This window comes from Drosophila hydei, unplaced genomic scaffold (genome assembly GCF_003285905.1).
Source record: "Drosophila hydei strain 15085-1641.00,03,60 unplaced genomic scaffold, DhydRS2 tig00000330-arrow-arrow-pilon, whole genome shotgun sequence".
NCBI classification, from domain to species: Eukaryota; Metazoa; Arthropoda; class Insecta; order Diptera; family Drosophilidae; genus Drosophila; species Drosophila hydei.
Genome location: NW_022045710.1, coordinates 211,173 through 228,798, shown reverse-complemented (window position 1 = coordinate 228,798; position 17,626 = coordinate 211,173). Strand labels below are relative to the sequence as shown.

The 17,626-nt window shown below is 32.1% G+C and overlaps 2 protein-coding genes across 14 annotated transcripts in view; one reads left to right on the top strand and one right to left on the bottom strand.

Moving 5' to 3' along the window:
* The first annotated feature begins 24 nt into the window (after positions 1-24).
* Positions 25-1,989, top strand: LOC111593710 (zinc transporter ZIP9). The gene is made up of 3 exons (XM_023306673.1): positions 25-177; positions 251-593; positions 649-1,989. Exons 1-3 carry the CDS (start codon positions 79-81, stop codon positions 1,164-1,166), a joined length of 960 nt encoding a protein of 319 aa, XP_023162441.1. The 5' UTR covers positions 25-78; the 3' UTR covers positions 1,167-1,989.
* A 65-nt stretch (positions 1,990-2,054) lies between these two features.
* LOC111593718 (plasma membrane calcium-transporting ATPase 1) overlaps positions 2,055-17,626 on the bottom strand; it is a 29,492-nt gene continuing 13,920 nt past the window's right edge. For 6 of the 13 annotated variants that reach the window (XM_030223961.1, XM_030223960.1, XM_030223965.1 and 3 more), the window contains 3 exons: positions 16,329-16,467; positions 12,531-12,542; positions 6,414-6,920 (listed from right to left, as the gene is read on the bottom strand). In XM_030223961.1, the coding sequence (XP_030079821.1) occupies positions 6,474-6,920; positions 12,531-12,542; positions 16,329-16,467 (598 nt within the window). In that variant the 3' untranslated portion in view covers positions 6,414-6,473. Of the gene's footprint in view, positions 2,784-4,024; positions 4,094-6,413; positions 6,921-9,966; positions 10,239-12,530; positions 12,543-16,328; positions 16,468-17,626 lie in introns of those variants that run through there. The other 7 variants (XM_030223967.1, XM_030223968.1, XM_030223966.1 and 4 more) reach the window with 6 other exon arrangements.

Genomic DNA, 17,626 nt, shown 5'->3' with positions numbered 1-17,626 from the left:
ATAGTTTCATTTGAAAATATACTGTCTTAAAAGAAAAACAAATAGTTGAGTTGGCAAACATAAAACAGAGAGTGCAAAATGACTGAAGAAACAATTATATTAATTTTATTGGTAATTGTGATGCTAGTTGGATCCTATCTAGCAGGAAGCATACCCCTTGTTATGAAATTAAGTGAGGTATATACATATTGCCAGATATGATATTTCAAGCCAGATTATATCAAAAACATTGATTACATTGTCAATTCAGGAAAAACTGAAATTCGTTACAGTACTCGGCGCTGGCTTGTTAGTTGGCACTGCTTTAACAGTAATTATACCAGAAGGCATTCGATCTTTATATATGGACAGTAATGGACCACAAGCCCCAGCAGCAGCAGCTGCACCAATGGATGATGTAGCGAAACTTAATGCAGCCGGCGTGAATGAGACACACAAGGCACACGACTATTCGCGTACAATTGGATTATCTCTGGTGTTGGGCTTTGTTTTTATGATGCTCGTGGATCAAGTTTCTCAACGTAAAAGCAGCAAAGGCAACGAAAATGAGAAAAATATTACGGCTACTCTCGGATTAGTGGTGCACGCAGCAGGTGCTATCAAATATTTTATAATTGACCCCTTTCCTCTGACCTTTGACGTTTTCAGCTGATGGGGTGGCGTTAGGTGCTGCTGCAACCACCAGTCACCAGGATGTTGAAATAATTGTTTTCCTAGCCATAATGCTGCATAAGGCGCCAGCTGCATTCGGCTTGGTTAGTTTTTTGCTGCACGACAAAGTGGAACGACAGCAAATTCGAAAGCATCTGGGCATATTCTCATTATCAGCTCCACTGCTAACGCTGCTCACCTATTTTGGCATAGGGCAGGAGCAAAAGGAGACACTTAATTCTGTGAATGCCACTGGAATCGCGATGCTCTTCTCTGCTGGCACCTTTTTGTATGTGGCAACGGTGCACGTATTGCCCGAACTGATGCAAGGCGGGCACAACAGCAATCTTCATCGTAAGGGCCAACACGAATACCATATGCTAGAGGAATCTCGAGAGTCACCCGCTCCTTGTGACTTGCCCACAGTCAGTCAAGGTCTGCGGTACAGTGAGCTAATAATCATGATTTGCGGAGCTTTGCTGCCACTGGTGATCACATTCGGCCATCAACATTAGCACTGGCAATAGCATTAGTTGCCTAGCCTAACTATATTATAGCCTAAGTAGACTTTCTATGGCTAATGCATAATTTGTATATAAGATTTAAGCTAAGGCTAATTGTACAATTTACTGTTAATTCAATAGAAATGTTAAGTTATACCATTCACCATGCAACACATGACGGGATTTCTAGAACTTCTTTCTACCATTGTACTCAATATGGATGAGTTACCACTATCCATAACCATTAGTTGCCAAAAACATGATGTGCAGCATTTTTAGCATAACATAAATCGAAACTGTGACGGGACCAGCAGAACTGTTAGTTAACAGTTGCGCAACCTACTAAGTCTCTTAACCGTAGTCATGGCTGTTTTTACTTACTCAAAATGTATATACATACATATGTTCAATTCTGTTGATGTAAGGAGCATTGCTATGGTTAAGGGCAAGCACTTGCGAATGCATGTTGCTGTTGTTCCCGTTGGGATAATTCCATTAAATAATACAAGCAAGGCTGTTTCGTTTTTGATCATTTATTCGTTATATGTATGTAATAATAATATTAATGACTTAATTTTAGGCGACATGGCTTTAACGCACTTGGTTTTTTTCAATCGTCTATCTGTTGTGTGGGTCGTGGGCTGGGGAGTCGGGTGTGTAATGTGTAATGGCAATGTTACATTATGTACGCACACATATACATACATATGTTTGTGTGCATAGTGTGTATGTATGTATGGATAATGTATAAGTTATTAAACTTTCAGTATTTTTAGGCCACTCGAATTTAGTTTTGTTGCTTACATTTGTATGTATGTATGTATTTATATATATATATAATATATATATATATATATATATATATATATATATATATATATATATATATATATGTGTGTGTGTGTGTATGTGTATTTGTATGAGTGTGTATTTACTTCTTTATTGTATCATTAATAAATATGTATACGAATATTCCACTATGAATTAGTACAGTGCGGCGTGTTACATCATATGCTGAATTCCAAAGTTATTGTGGCAGTTGTCGAGCGCTGTTATCGGATGAAACATGTTCTTGTTGCTGCTAATGCTGACGCTGTCTTGTCTTGGAGCTCTCAAACCTGACCAATTGTACTCCCAAAATGTCTAGTTCGCTTACTAAACCATAATGTGTGCACAAATTGTACTTATTTTTATTTTTTGTTTGTTTTAGCTGTAAGTATTTTCATTATATCTGTTGCTTTAAAGATGTTAATTTGTATGCTCAATGATGAATTTATTTACGAGTGTATGCAACATATGTGTATGCTCATGTGGGTATAAGTGTGTGTATGATTGGTAGGCAATTGGATGACTGTATTAGTGTGGCTGTAACGGTAACGGTTAGTGCAACAGTTGTCGTTTTGCCATCTAAACAGCAGTCTCGGTGTGACTGTGCGATGATAACCGCTCAACGTCGATTTCGGGTATGGTCAGCTCATCGGGTATGTTATCGGCATAATCAATGGAAGATGTCTCCGACAGGCGTTTGCTCAGCGAAGTCTGCTTGCGCAGCACCTCTGCCAGCGAAGTGTTGGTGTGCTCACCGTAGCGGGCGTCAAGACCTTGCCGGAAGGCGTTCACCACACGAATCTAAGCACAAGTCAATTAGAAAGAAAAGAACAACACCGAGAACAGTGACAAGATAGACAGGAAACAACAGTATAAGAAAGAATACTACTATTTTTTTATTATTTTTTAGTTGTCATTCAACTGAAAAAATCATATGCAAAACACGTAACATATATGTATATAGTCTTTTAATACATATATATATTTATATATATTTGTATAAAAACCAAAAAATGGAAACCAGAAATGTAACATAAACACAGCAATGGGTGTACGTGTGTTTTTGGGTGTGTATTGGCGTGTGTCCGTTTGCTTGTGTATTAAAGCTGCATGACTATCAAAAACTATCGTTTGAGGCGATCGCTTTTGCAGGCTATATATATTGATATACGTGCATATGTTCATATATACACATACATATATACACGTGTCAGTGTGTCAGCGTGTGTGTGTGTGACGGACATAGAGCCACAGAGTAAACTCTGCACAGTTTGGGATATGTTTAAGCACATATGTACATACAATACAAGCGAAGAGGGAGTGAGTGAATGAAAAAATTAATACATGCAGTAGCCAGCAGAATAATTCGAAAAATAAAATCAAAATGGTTGAAATTACATTGCCAACAGTAACATTCGAGTAGAATACATTAAAAATGCATCAAAAGAAAACTGGTTTTAAAGCTAGTCGAATAGCTTAGCTGCAGGATTGGCACACCATTTCATTTAATTGTAAGAGCATGCAATGCGAAGATACAGACGGGATCCATTATGGTGTCCAATCCTATGCCATGTCATGCCGTGCCATGCCATGCCAGGCCATGCTATGCCAGTGACGAGCGATTCTTAGATAAATCAGGGCATCCAATGCGGATGATCATGAAAACATTAAAAGGACCTTCGGCACGGCCGAACTTCTACACTTTGTCAACTATCACCAAACAAATCATTTTTTGTCGTTATATCAGTTAGGAAATTATTTTTTCTTGCTTAATAACTTTACAGGTAAAATCTTTAAACTTCTGTCGATTGCCATTCTAAGGCAAGCAGACAATACGGATATCCGTGCAGTGCTTGAACGATGAATCGCTCATAACATACGGAGCAGCTATCGAAAGCTGACTGCTTTAATATCTTCAGTGTCTTCGAATCGGACGAAACTAACTTGAAACCGCTCTTGTTTTTGGTGAAATTGATGTTTTAGTCTTTGCATGGTCTTGGCGTTGTGTACATAAATTTAGATAAAAATAAAGAAGGGCTTACAGCTTGATCAGTGTTGCTCTTGCTATAGGGAACCGGTATCAAGCGTTCTTGCAACTCGCCGCCTATTACCTTTAAAATTGAAGAGAAAAAGTAAAAAGGAAAACAATAAGTGGGAAAAGAAATATACAGGTTGAAGTCAGTTAAGTGTGGTTGCCATAAAAGATACTGCATGGATTTAATACACACATATAAGTGTATATATGTATGTATATGCATCCTATATAAATAAATATATATACGGCCATACATACATCAAAAGTTTTGTTCACATTAAGTCACAATATAGGTTGCGCAAAGAGCTGTTCTTGCATCAGTCACAAAATGCGGGCGGCATTTTTCCGATTTCAATTTCACATTTAAAATTTGGCGCGCACTCGACCAGAGCGAGCACAATACCTTCAGACGATCAATTTCCCAATATGGCCACGCCACACTGCTGAGTCGACAGACTGCTGTACGCAACCCATTGTGACTGTGTGTGTGTAATGTATGTGCGCCAGTATATACATATATTAAGAATAAGCGTTATTAATCAATTTCATTAGAATAATAGTATAGTATAGTATAGTATAGTATTAAGATAGGTATATATATATATATATATATATATATATATATATATATATATATATATATATATATATATATATATATATATATATATATATTGGCTTGGATTAAGGGTAATAAAGGGTATGTGTGTGTGTCTGCGCGTATAAGTAGTTATGTATGTATGTTTGTGTTTGGATACATCAACTGGGACTGTAAAAATCAAACAATTATGAATATGTAATGAATAATATGTCGGATAACAAAATACCATTTGGAATTAGGTACACATGTATGTATCTATGTCTATACATTTATATATGGGTGTGTAGGTTTGTATTGTATTTATTGTATTGTACTGTATGGCTACATTCCATACCTAAGCCTATGCTATTGCAAGTATATCGGCCGATAACATCTTTGAAATGCCACTCTCAAAACATAAATATCGAATGCTTATTTCCCATGTATGTATGTAAGAAGTGTATGTATGTACATATATGCCTCGATGATTTAAATAGCTTATCGATGTGGATACAAAATCAGGACCATGAATTCCAATGGATGTTATGAGTACATAACTTAAATAGGTAAGATCATAAAAACATATACGATGATTATCAAACTGAATATTATAAATGAAAAGAAAATAATGAAGAGAACTGGCAATGAATAACATGTACATACAACAATAGAGAGCGTCATTGTATTGGTGAGCCTTAGTAAGATTTTGAAAAATCTATCTATGGGTCGCTTGTACGTATGAAGTGTGACCTTAATTATAATGATAGTTAGGTATTATTTTGTATGTTTCTCTACTCTCATAGTGGTTCAATTCATTCATGTCTAGATCGTCAAATATTCACTTAAATAATACATTTGCTATACATACAAATACATATTAACTTATAATGGAGTTGGGTTAAGTACTTGCCACATTAACTTCGGATTCCACATCCACCCTAGAATACTCGGTTTTCTCATTTTTGGATCAAATGTGTTTAAGCATTTTGTGTCTGATCCTTCAACGTTCATTCACACATACGCACACAATCGCAGTCGCAACCACAAATGCAATCGCATTCAAAAACAGGCAAAAAAAGCAAAAATTATGAACAATTGTTTGTTTTTTTTTTTTTTTTTGATTTCTCATATAGTTAGTAATACGCGTACCACAAGAGTGTAATATTAATTTATACAAAAATTAAAAAGAATACAAAATCATGCGTTTAAATAACATTTGCTAAGCGTTAATTAGGTTTCTTAGTACAGTAGATAATTATCGGGATACGGCAAACACGTTATACATATCAATATCGATATCTATGTGTATGAGTGTGTGTGTGTGTATGTATATATAAATATTATATATATATATATATAGATATATATATATAGATATATATATGTGTGTGTGTGTGTGTGTGTGTGTGTGTGTCAATGACTGCGTGTATGTACATGTACACTCGAATGCATGAAGTGAATCTCATTATGATATGTGTAAAGGGCGCGGAATGTGAATATACGATCTCATCAGTGCTGCCAATCTCGCCGGTTTCTGTGCGGAAGTAAATCGATTTTGATCCTGTTGCACCCGACAATTGTTGGTTGCTTGGTTGCCTGGTTGCTGCATTTTGCTATTTTGAATTCGAAAGAATGGTAAACAGAACAGAAGAATAATTAACAATATATTTGGGGTCTCCGTTTGCATCTTTGCATTTGTTTTCCATCTTTGCTAGCAGCTTGCAAAGGCATTATTTATCACAGCATAGTTGACAGCACTGATGTGCAGATACGCATTCATACAGAGTCTGTACGTCTATGTCAATTATTAAAATCTGTTTTTTTTTTTGGCATATGAAGGGTCTGGCTGTCTGTCTGGCTGTGACTTAAATGTGACTTAAATTCGTGTTTCGTTCTGCCCATGTTTAGCCTGCTGCAGACTATGGACAACGTCAGAGAAGCCACTGCCACCCGAGCGAACAGACGAGTGAGTAGATGGTAAATGCGATGGGTGTGTGTCAGATGTGGATGTTGATCCATTTTGTAAAGTGCGTTGCTGTTGCTGCTGCTGTTGTTGTGGATCTTCGTCAATGTACGATATATCGGAAGGCAGAGTTGCATGCTGCGGTTGTTGCTGCTGATGATGCTGCTGTTGCTGTTGTTGCTGCTGTTGCTGCTGCTTGCTGCTATAATTGGGGCTCAATAGATTTAAATTGTAGAGCGGGTGTACACCACTGCCAGTAGGCATTCCCGGCCGGGGGCTACGCAAGCTATGCAAACTGTGCATTGAGCGCCGTTCGTTTAGATCTTCCAGGGTCGAGCGGAATGCACGAATCACGCGCAACTGAAACCAAACGAAATTAGACAACAAACGAACAGAAACATAATAACATAATCACATAAAACAATAAGCATAATTAATGTAAGGGCTCAATATTTACAGACTACAAACATTTGCATTTAGTACATTTGCATGTGCACGCACGCACGCACGCACGCACGCACGCACACACACACACACACACACACACACACACATACATGCGTATCATGCACGTAAGTCTCTGTATATCGACATATACATAGACATGCATATGCACACTAATGCATGAAGTATGTATGTATGTAGCACGCATACACTTGTTAGTACGTTCACATCAAAAAACCAAATCAGCGAAACTCAACGAAACATTAACAAGTAATAAAACAAAAACACAGCTCAAATGTGGCTTCCAGCGGGGAAGAGGCGGGGTTGGTTGCCGTTTCATAGCATGCAGCTTACAGTCGACGTCTCTATAGGTTTAAATAATTCTTAACGGACGAAAGCCAATTCAACACTCGGACACAATCGAGGGCAAGTATTTATCAGTTCTATTTATATTTTGTTATTGTTATTATTAAAACCACATTTGCAATTTAAGTAGGTATAAACTCAAATTCAGAAAAGGCAGAAATAAGATCAGAAAAAAGCATAGCAGTGAAAGCAATTAGGCATTATAGAATAGACACAGGAAAACAGGTTTAAAAATTGTATTTATTTTTTGTATATATTAGAGATCTAGGAGGTCTTTTATGTATACGGCCATTATATACACATATGAATAAGCATACATGTGATGCTGATATTTAGAGGTATATTGTACGTGCAGAGACATTTAATAAACAAAATGCAAAAACTTTAAAAGTTGAATAAATAATGTTAATTTACACTTAGTCCGAAGGCAGGCAAGCGGTACATCGACACATGTGTGGTTGGCACAAATATCGATTAGATTGAAGTGCTGACTAGCACACACTCATACACTGATACACTCATACACTCATAGACTCTTATATGTATGCAAAGCTTCTACAATAAAAATACAAGCAAAAAACAATTAACTTTAGCTAATTTCTTACCAACAGCAAAGATTGTTTTGTGTTTGGTTTCAGTAAAAAAAAACTCAACTTAAGTAACTCTTAACGAAGAATAAATATAGACGCACACACACACATTATCTCAATCAGCCGCAGGCATACTCGACTAACATACATTGTCCTGAAAATGTTAAATGATTTGTATTGCAACGACTAGTGGTTTATGCTGACCATATAAGATATATACCATATACACTATATATTTCATATATATTTCAGCTCCTGTACGGAGTGGCTGGATATTTGTGAGATGATCTAATAATAATTCAACTTAACCTAATTGCAATCGAATGATCTGGCAATGCTACCCTTACAATCGGAAATCGATAATCGTTAATCATTAATCATTAGCGTGTTAGTTAATGGGCTAAAAACTTTTCAAATTATTTTCGTTTTCGTTTTTGTTTCTTGATAGTTGTGTATTCCTATTAAATATAGATCGTGGATGTGAAAAGCTAAGTCGCAGTGGAACGTCAGAGCCACGACAAAAATCTATTCGATATGTATGTATATCGCAGAGTGCTCACAGAGGAATATACATATAAAACTTAGGCAGCAAGAATAGATAGGGGTCTCTTATTACATTCGCATATAGGCGTTATATATGCATGTATAGGAGATCGTAGTACGTATATATAAGTGGTTACTGTGCTCATGCCACAGTCAAAATGTTTCTTTCTTAATTATTTAGTGTTAAAAAAAGTAAATAGATTTTAGACTGCTAAACTATGGGCAAATGAAATTCGTTCAAACAGGTCAAAAATAATGAAAACAAAAAACAAAAATATATATAAGTTTTTGACTTGCGTAGCATGAAGGCAATATTGATTTGGTACATACGCATTGTATTTACTTATTTACGTGCTGATTTGTTAACTACCTTGAGAGGTGGGGTTTAAGACAGAATTGAAAATTTTAAGTTACATACGTTTCAATGCTCGTTAGAAGTGTTGTAGATAATAGTAGAATAGTAGTAGATAGTAGTAGTAGTAGTTGATGTTCTTGTAGTTGTAGAATATAATTATTTTCATAGACATATGTGGATAGTAGCAGAAAGAAGAAGACCTTGTTTGGTTGATGCTCTTGTTGTTCTTGTTGCTTTTCGAATTTTTAATAGATGTAATTATATTAATTTCAATAGATCTCGATAGTTGACGCTGTTCTTGCTGCTGTTTCTTGTTGCCGATATATGATTAATATTGGCCGAAGTTATCGATAACCATGTCTTAGCGCCATTCAAACAATCGGAGCTACATTATACAGTATCTTGTCTAATCTATGCCTCTCATTGGCATCGGTATTGTTATTGGTATTGGTATTGGTATTGGTTTTTGTTGTAGCTGCATTTCAAGTGGCTTTTCTAATCATTTTTATTTCATTTTTTCTTTAATTATTGCTTTTTGGTTTTGTTCTTTAGTTTGTTTGATTGTCTGTGTGTGTGTCTGGGTGTGGCTGTGTGTGTATGTGTGTTAAGGATAACTAATTCATATATAGCAGATCCACTGCACCCCAAATATGTTCTTCTGTGTAAATAAGTTTCTTTTACAATAGTTGATTTATTTGGTATTATTATATTATATTATAGGGGTATTTACGGGCATCGAAATAATCTGGCTATTAAGTTAAGTGTTATCACGAACTATTTTCTATTTTCTTAACTATTTGAAACAAAATTGACATTGGACATATTTTAATGATAATTGATGTATTTCATATCCGTATTGTCTCTGACTTGCATACATACATACATGCATACATACATACATATGTAAGTAGCTAAGACTTTGGCTCTAACTACAAATATTCTTAATATAATTAATCTGTTTGTTAATCTGTTTGTCTCGTGTTCCATTTGATTGGGAAATATTTACTTAGAATACATGTTGCACATAGATTGAATGTACGTAAACATCTCTGTGTGTGTGTGGGTGTGGGTGTTGTACTTGTGCTGCCCTAGGATTTCTTGGCTTTTCTTTTCTTCTCTTTTTGATTACAGAAATACTTTCAATTAACATTTTTTCTCGGTTATGCACTTTGTTGGGAGCATGTGTGTGTGTGTTGGTGTGTGTGTGTGTGTGTGTGTGTGTTGGTGTGTGTGTGTTGGTGTGTGTGTGTGTTGGTGTGTGTTTGTTGGTATAGTTGAGGGTGTATGAGTATTACATCATTACAATATACATAAGTTCTTGATGTTTATTTATTGCAAATTGTCAATTTACACTTCAGTCTCTCGTATTGGTTCCGCCGGCTTAAAAATTACAAAAATCAACAACAAATATCTAATAATTACTTTTGTAATAACTAAATCAAGTTGGAAGCTAAATTGTGTATTTGTTTTTGTTTATGTATGCCATCAAAGTAAAATAGTCGATAAATCAAATCAGACTGATTAAAGTAAAACTAGTTCAAAACTTTTTATAAACGAATATGGCTCTCTGTGTATGTGTGTATGTGTGTATGTGTGTATGTGTAATTTGCATTGTTGGTGTTGTCTGTTTGTTTATTTATATTGAACTAATAATACGAAAGTAAATTATTTCTCACTTCGGCCAAGCCGAAGACTCAATGCTCTTCAAAACAAATATTCTGTTTTTATTTTTGCTTACAAATCCAAATCTAAACAGAAAGAAAAACTAAACCAAAATAGACTTGGAGAAAGAAAGCAAAAGACAGAGACAGATACAGAGAGAGATTGAGAGCGGGAAAGGGAGAGAGAGAGGAAGAGAGAGAATGGGAGAGAGACAAGGTGAGAGAGATCTAAATAGAGAGAATGACTGATAAGAAGATCAAACAGAAAGACATGAACATATTTCAACATCCAATCATAAATCGGCTGGGAAAATAACATTGAAATGAAGAAAAACAAATAATTATTTCTTATATATCTATCTATAAAAATAGCACTAAAATTATTGAAAATATTAGATGTATAAATATGTATTTAAGTATATATATATATATATATAAATATATATCAGAATGATATGAAAAGAAATAATATATAATAAAAAGAAAAAATATTAAATTTTGTTTGAAGAAAATAAAAATAAAGAAATTAATAAAAACAAGAAATTAGAACGTAAAATCTGAATAAACAACTAAAAAAATAAAATTTAACTTAGGACACGATTACGAGCGCGACCTTCAATAGAATATGAAAGACAATTTTGATAAATATTTTACTTTTTCAGACAAACAGAAGAGAGAAAAAATTAAAAGAAAATATTAGGAAAAACGAACAAAAATAAAGTGGACAACTGAACATTATTAATTCAACCTTTAGAAAAGATCTGTTAAGTATAAAAATAAATGTATATACTTATGAGATGGGAATCTTAATTCTAAACAAAAAAAGAAACAAATATATTTTTGAATAACGGTCTTCGTGATGGATAAACAGATGAGACAATTAAATTAGTTAATCAAAATTAGCAACAAAATAATACTTAAAACATTATGTACGGATTCCATAACTGCGCAACGATCTGACCCTAGTTTATACGATAGTTGTCGATATTCTTATCGATGTCTCTTATTGGAGTTGCCTATTCTTATCTCAATTTGTCTATATTTATATATAGCGACTAAGCAGTGACTTTCAAACTGTGACATTATGAAATTGTAGTTTGTGGAAAGACAGGATAGTTGGAAACTTAAAGGTAATGAGCATATATATATATATATATATATATATATATATATATATATAAATGGGTCGAGAAAATCAGTTCGGACCTCGTTTAAAAACATAAGACTTATTTACTGTAAATAAAATTGTTGACTGAAACGAGTTCTGTCCAGGTTGCATAAGCATAACGCAACGCTTATTCTATATATATAAATATAGTATGTATACACACACATACGCACATACATACATACATTCATGTATAAGTAGATGCCACCAATGTCGAATAGTCGAACAAGGGGAATTTACTTATTTCAGTTTCGATTGGAAAGTTGTGAAAAGTTCGAACAGATCGAAAGGATCGAAAAGAAAAAAATGAATAGAGAGTGCACTTCCTTTATGTACATTTTGTATATAGTTAAGATATGAGATCAAATACGATTGACATTAAGCACTACAAACACACATTCAAACAACTAAAATAAAATTAGAACATTGGAAATTAAACTGTTGAATATAACTAAAAAATTCAGCAGGTAGTCTTGTAATGTAGTACAGACTCTAATAATATATATATATATATATATATATATATATATATATATATATATATATATATATATATATATATATATATATATATATATATATATATATATATATATATTATATATATATATTTATATGTAAGTACCATATAGCGTAGCATTCTATTTGAAAGAAATGAAAACAGATCAACAGAAAGAAATCTTGGAGTGGAGGAGTAAAGTGAAAAGTGTGTTTAAATTGTGTTTTTTGGTTAGGATGGGGTTTAGTGGGGCTAGGGTTATACGGGTATGTAAGCTGGGATATATATGACAAAAACATCGGTCTAGTTGCCAATAAATTAAAGAAATATACACTTTTTCTTACCGGCACTGAAATCTGGAGGTGAGAGTTGAGGTTTACGAGTAACATATATATATATATATATATATATATATATATGTATATATATATATATATATATATATATATATGTATATATATATATGTATATATATATATGTAAATGGATATATTATATATTATATAGATTGGGATATTTATACATATTTTTTTGTTGTTCATTTATAATTTATAATATTTTTGATTTTGTTTGTAATGTCGATGGCGTTTTACGTCAATTATTCATTCAATCATTCGTTCGTTCGTTCAGAATTGGTTTTAAGCATATATTATATAATAAAAGGAGAGCGAAAAAATGAAAAGAGTATTATAAAATTGTTATATTCAATCGTTTTTTTCATATAAAAGGGGAATACAATGGTAGTAATTGTTAATTAGTGGTTCTTGCTTCTGCTGTTTTCTTATCGTAATATCTGTTTTTGTAGTCAATATATTTTTCCTCATTTGGTCGATCGGAGCACTTCCTCTCTACTTATAGGAGGAAAAACTGAACAAAGGAACAACGGTATCTTGCAGTGTTGGAGCCTACGCCACAGTTTGAACAAAAATTTAATTATCAAATTCTATGAAGGCGTGGGAAGTTGGGGAAAACTGTACATACTACGCAATTTTAACACTTGAAATTCTAAATTGGGCGACTGAGTTAGTGCAGAATTGTGTTGATATGACGAAGATAAACTTTTAAATTTTTTTGGAATCGAATTTTGCAATCGACTGCATTTAACAGATTTTGGACTGCGAACGAATGTTACGCAGTTGGTCACGCCCGACTCAAACATTCTGACTTTAGATTATCATTTTTATTCAGGTACTTGTCCAAATATTTATGGCAAAGCTCCTTTGATTTTGGGAATAAAAGGAATAATGTTATATAGAGTACCTAAAAGCTAAGCATTTACATGAACATATATACATATATATATATATATATATATATATATATATATATATATATATATATATATATATATATATATATATATATATATTCGTGTATTACATTAAAAAGCTTGTACCATATGTGCATTGTAGATGGTTTCTTCTTAACCCGGAATAGATAGGATAACCTAAGCCATGTCCAATATATACTATATAGGGGAATGCAGTATACAGTGTATTCTTATAGAGAAGTATGTATATGATAAAAAGAGTTTTGAGGTATCGTTAAAGTATGTAGTATTCTATATATTATAATCACTGAAGAGAAGAAGCTAAGGACGATTTCGTGTATGGATTACAATTCGCATGCGAGTGTCACAGAAAAATTTAAAGTTTCGAAAAACAATACAGATTTATATGTATATAAAAACCAAATTGTTTTTGGAGATTGGTATTTAATATATAATAGGTAATTTAAAAATTATAAGCAAATATAAAAGAAATACAGAATAACAAAAAATATATATAAAATATTCAGGGTCTAAAAGATAAGTTAATAATTTCTATAATAGAAAACGCGACTTGCAGCGAGGAAAGAAGAAAAGGAAGCGAGGGAAATTTTTCTGGAAGAAGTATAGTTTATCGCGAAATATAACTGTGACCCGACCTACAGAAATTGTGCATTCAAAATCTCATGTTTTTTGCGTACGTTTTATACATTTTTGATATTTAATATGCGAACAAAGCTCCTATATTAATTCATTCATTATACTTAGCTTAGCAAATTGAAATTCAGAAGACGAAAAATTAAAACTGATATATGTTTTTATTTGTAAATTAGGTTTACGTTTTTAATTTTTTTTTTATTTTTCTTTATATACATATATGTATATTAAGTTATCAATTTTCGGATTTGAATGCTTAAATTGTTATTACAAAAGGTACAAGTAAAACGATCCGGTGAAAGCATCCATGATCTCGCACACTAGACATAAACACAAATATATATATATATATATATATATATATAATATACATTGAAATACGCATTCATGTAAACCTATAAATCTAGACACAAATACGATTTGATATAAGAGACTCGAAGAGCAAAATTTTAAAGACAAGAATGGATTGAAAGTTTCACGAAGCTTTAAAGATATACAAAAAAATGCAAAGCCAGAGAGAGCAGGTGAGACAAAGACAGAGGAAGAGATAGAGATAGAGATCGATATAGAGATCGAGAGAGAGAGACTGAGATGGAGAGGTAGGCAGAGTAAAATGAGAAGAACAACAAAAGCTTAGACAGATATGTGGTTTTTTTTAATTTGTTTTTATCGTTTTCTACTTTAAATATATTTAACTACAAAAACAAACTATATATGCATGTTGGCTACTCATATCCATATATATACATATATATATATGTATGTATATATACTAGTTTGACAGCATCCCATTCAAAATTTCCTCGAACAATCGCTTTTCAACTGATTGGAACGCCTAAATTTTACTATTAATTACGCAGTGTGGTCAAGGGGCATTTGGACTTTCAGTTTAGACTATTTGAAAATATTTCTGATTTTGTTTTCATATTTTCTCAATCTCAGAGGAGAACAATTGGTCCGATTGAAATGTATGTCACAGCTTGTTAGCACTGGAGCAATATATAAAGAGTGATTTACCAAAACTTGGAACACGAAATGATTGAAATTATATAAATGTTAAAAAATAACAACCAATTTAAAAAAAAAATTTAGAAATCAGAAATTAGTATATAGAGACAAGACATGAGTGGTAAAAAGATCATGTGATAAAAACTGTTACTTAATGCTCTTCTTTCTGTGGTGCACGTAAACGGATAAACTAATCTCAAAAAGAAGCCATTGATATTGATCAATGTATTGATAATCGATATTGGCAATGCGATCTTCACCAAAGTTAACCAATTACCTATTGCTTGACTATCGGAAACCCTTTCTTATTACATTTGCAAAGCGAGATAGCGTCATACACACATCCTGGCATTTGGCAAAGCCCTGTTGTTTCTGTTACACACATCTTCGAAAAAATTCAAATTTTCAATGGGTTCAGGGCTAAAAAATAGTCGCTTGTTTATGCAAGTATCTATTTTGGATTTACGCAGTCGACGCTTACAAGTACAAAATCCACAAACTATATTGCTTTAACAGCTATAGAAATAGGGGTTTTGATGAGGCGCTGATTATAGATTTTCAATATTTAATCTTCACAAAAAATATGATGTGCAGGCCTTGTCCTTGAAGTATTGACGTCCTAAATAAGTATCTGAAAATATTAGGGCTTCCAACATTGCTAAGCCTTCCAATGTTCCTAATTCTCTTTTTACTTTGATCAATTGCTAAGCAATACAAATATATATGATAACTGCATTTTAGAACATTGCACTACTAACTTTGTTTGTTTGCTGCCAGCCAGGGGAAAATTATTAACCCTTTCCCATTATTGCTGTTTCATTTCTTCTTCTTCCCACTATTAATTTGAAATTTGTGTTATGAATTCAAATCAAATGATAGCTTACAAATAATAATGACAAAAAGAAAAGAAACTCAAAAAGAAACACAAAACAATACATATATATATATATATATATATATATATATATATATATATATATATATATATATATATATATATATATATAGATATAGATATATATATAAATATAAATATATATATATATATATATATATATAAATTCAGTACTCAATTTTTCTTTGTTTCTTCTGTTTAAGATATCTATATATATATATATATATATATATATATATATATATATATATATATATATATATATATATATATATATATATATATATATAAAATGGACTAACAACAAAAACTTACTTGAGTTTGCAGACGAGTCAGGCCGCGAATCCATAAGATTTGTCCAGCTCTTGGTTTTTTATCAGAGTCAATCGAATCAAAGCGCTCCTCACCCAAATTCATAGCATCCGTATATTCTTCAGGATGTCCACGACCCCATCTATAAACAAATTATCATTGTTACAAGTTACATTATAGATATATACGGCAGTATCTGAAAGGTAGATATTATCGTGAAATCCGAAGATAGTTTCTTTGAAATGAAAACAAATATAAATATTTAAAGTCTCAATAAAAATATTTACAGTTCATTATGATATTGTATTAAATCTAAATATATTATTTAACGAACTAATCATGTCGATTTTTAGAAATTATTTATGCAATTAATTCACTGTCATATATCATATATTATATATCATGTATCATATATCATATATCATATATCATATATCATATATCATATATCATATATCATATATCATATATCATATATCATATATCATATATCATATATCATATATCATATATCATATATCATATATCATATATCATATATCATATATCATATATCATATATCATATATCATATATCATATATCATATATCATATCATATATCATATATCATATATCATATATCATATATCATATATCATATATCATATATCATATATCATATATCATATGTCATATGTCATATGTCATATATCATATATCATATATCATATATCATATATCATATATCATATATCATATATTATATATCATATATCATATATCATATATCATATATCATATATCATATATCATATATCATATATCATATGTCATATGTCATATATCATATATCATATATCATATATCACATATCATATATCATATATCATATATCATATATTATGAATCATTATATTATTATATAAGTACATGTATATATACTAAGCTATAATTTGGTCGACTGAGAGGAGGTATGCCGAGAAGGCCAATTCATCACAAGGGCTACACAGTAAACGTGAAGCTAACTTTCAATGAGTTCTGATTATACAAATTTTCTTTGATCAATGTTGTACACATAGAAACATAAACACACACATATATATATATATATATATATATATATATATATACATACATAAATTTCTAAAGTCATTTATCGCTGTCCGTTGCTGTTGTAGACTATATTGGCGACTAGCAACCAGTTGGCTTCATTCACTTTGCCCATTGCTATTTGTATTCCTTAACAATTGCAATTGACAACTAGTTTTATCGAGCGGTATAGTGAGATATCCAGCTTCTTGCTATTTGAGCTCCCATCTT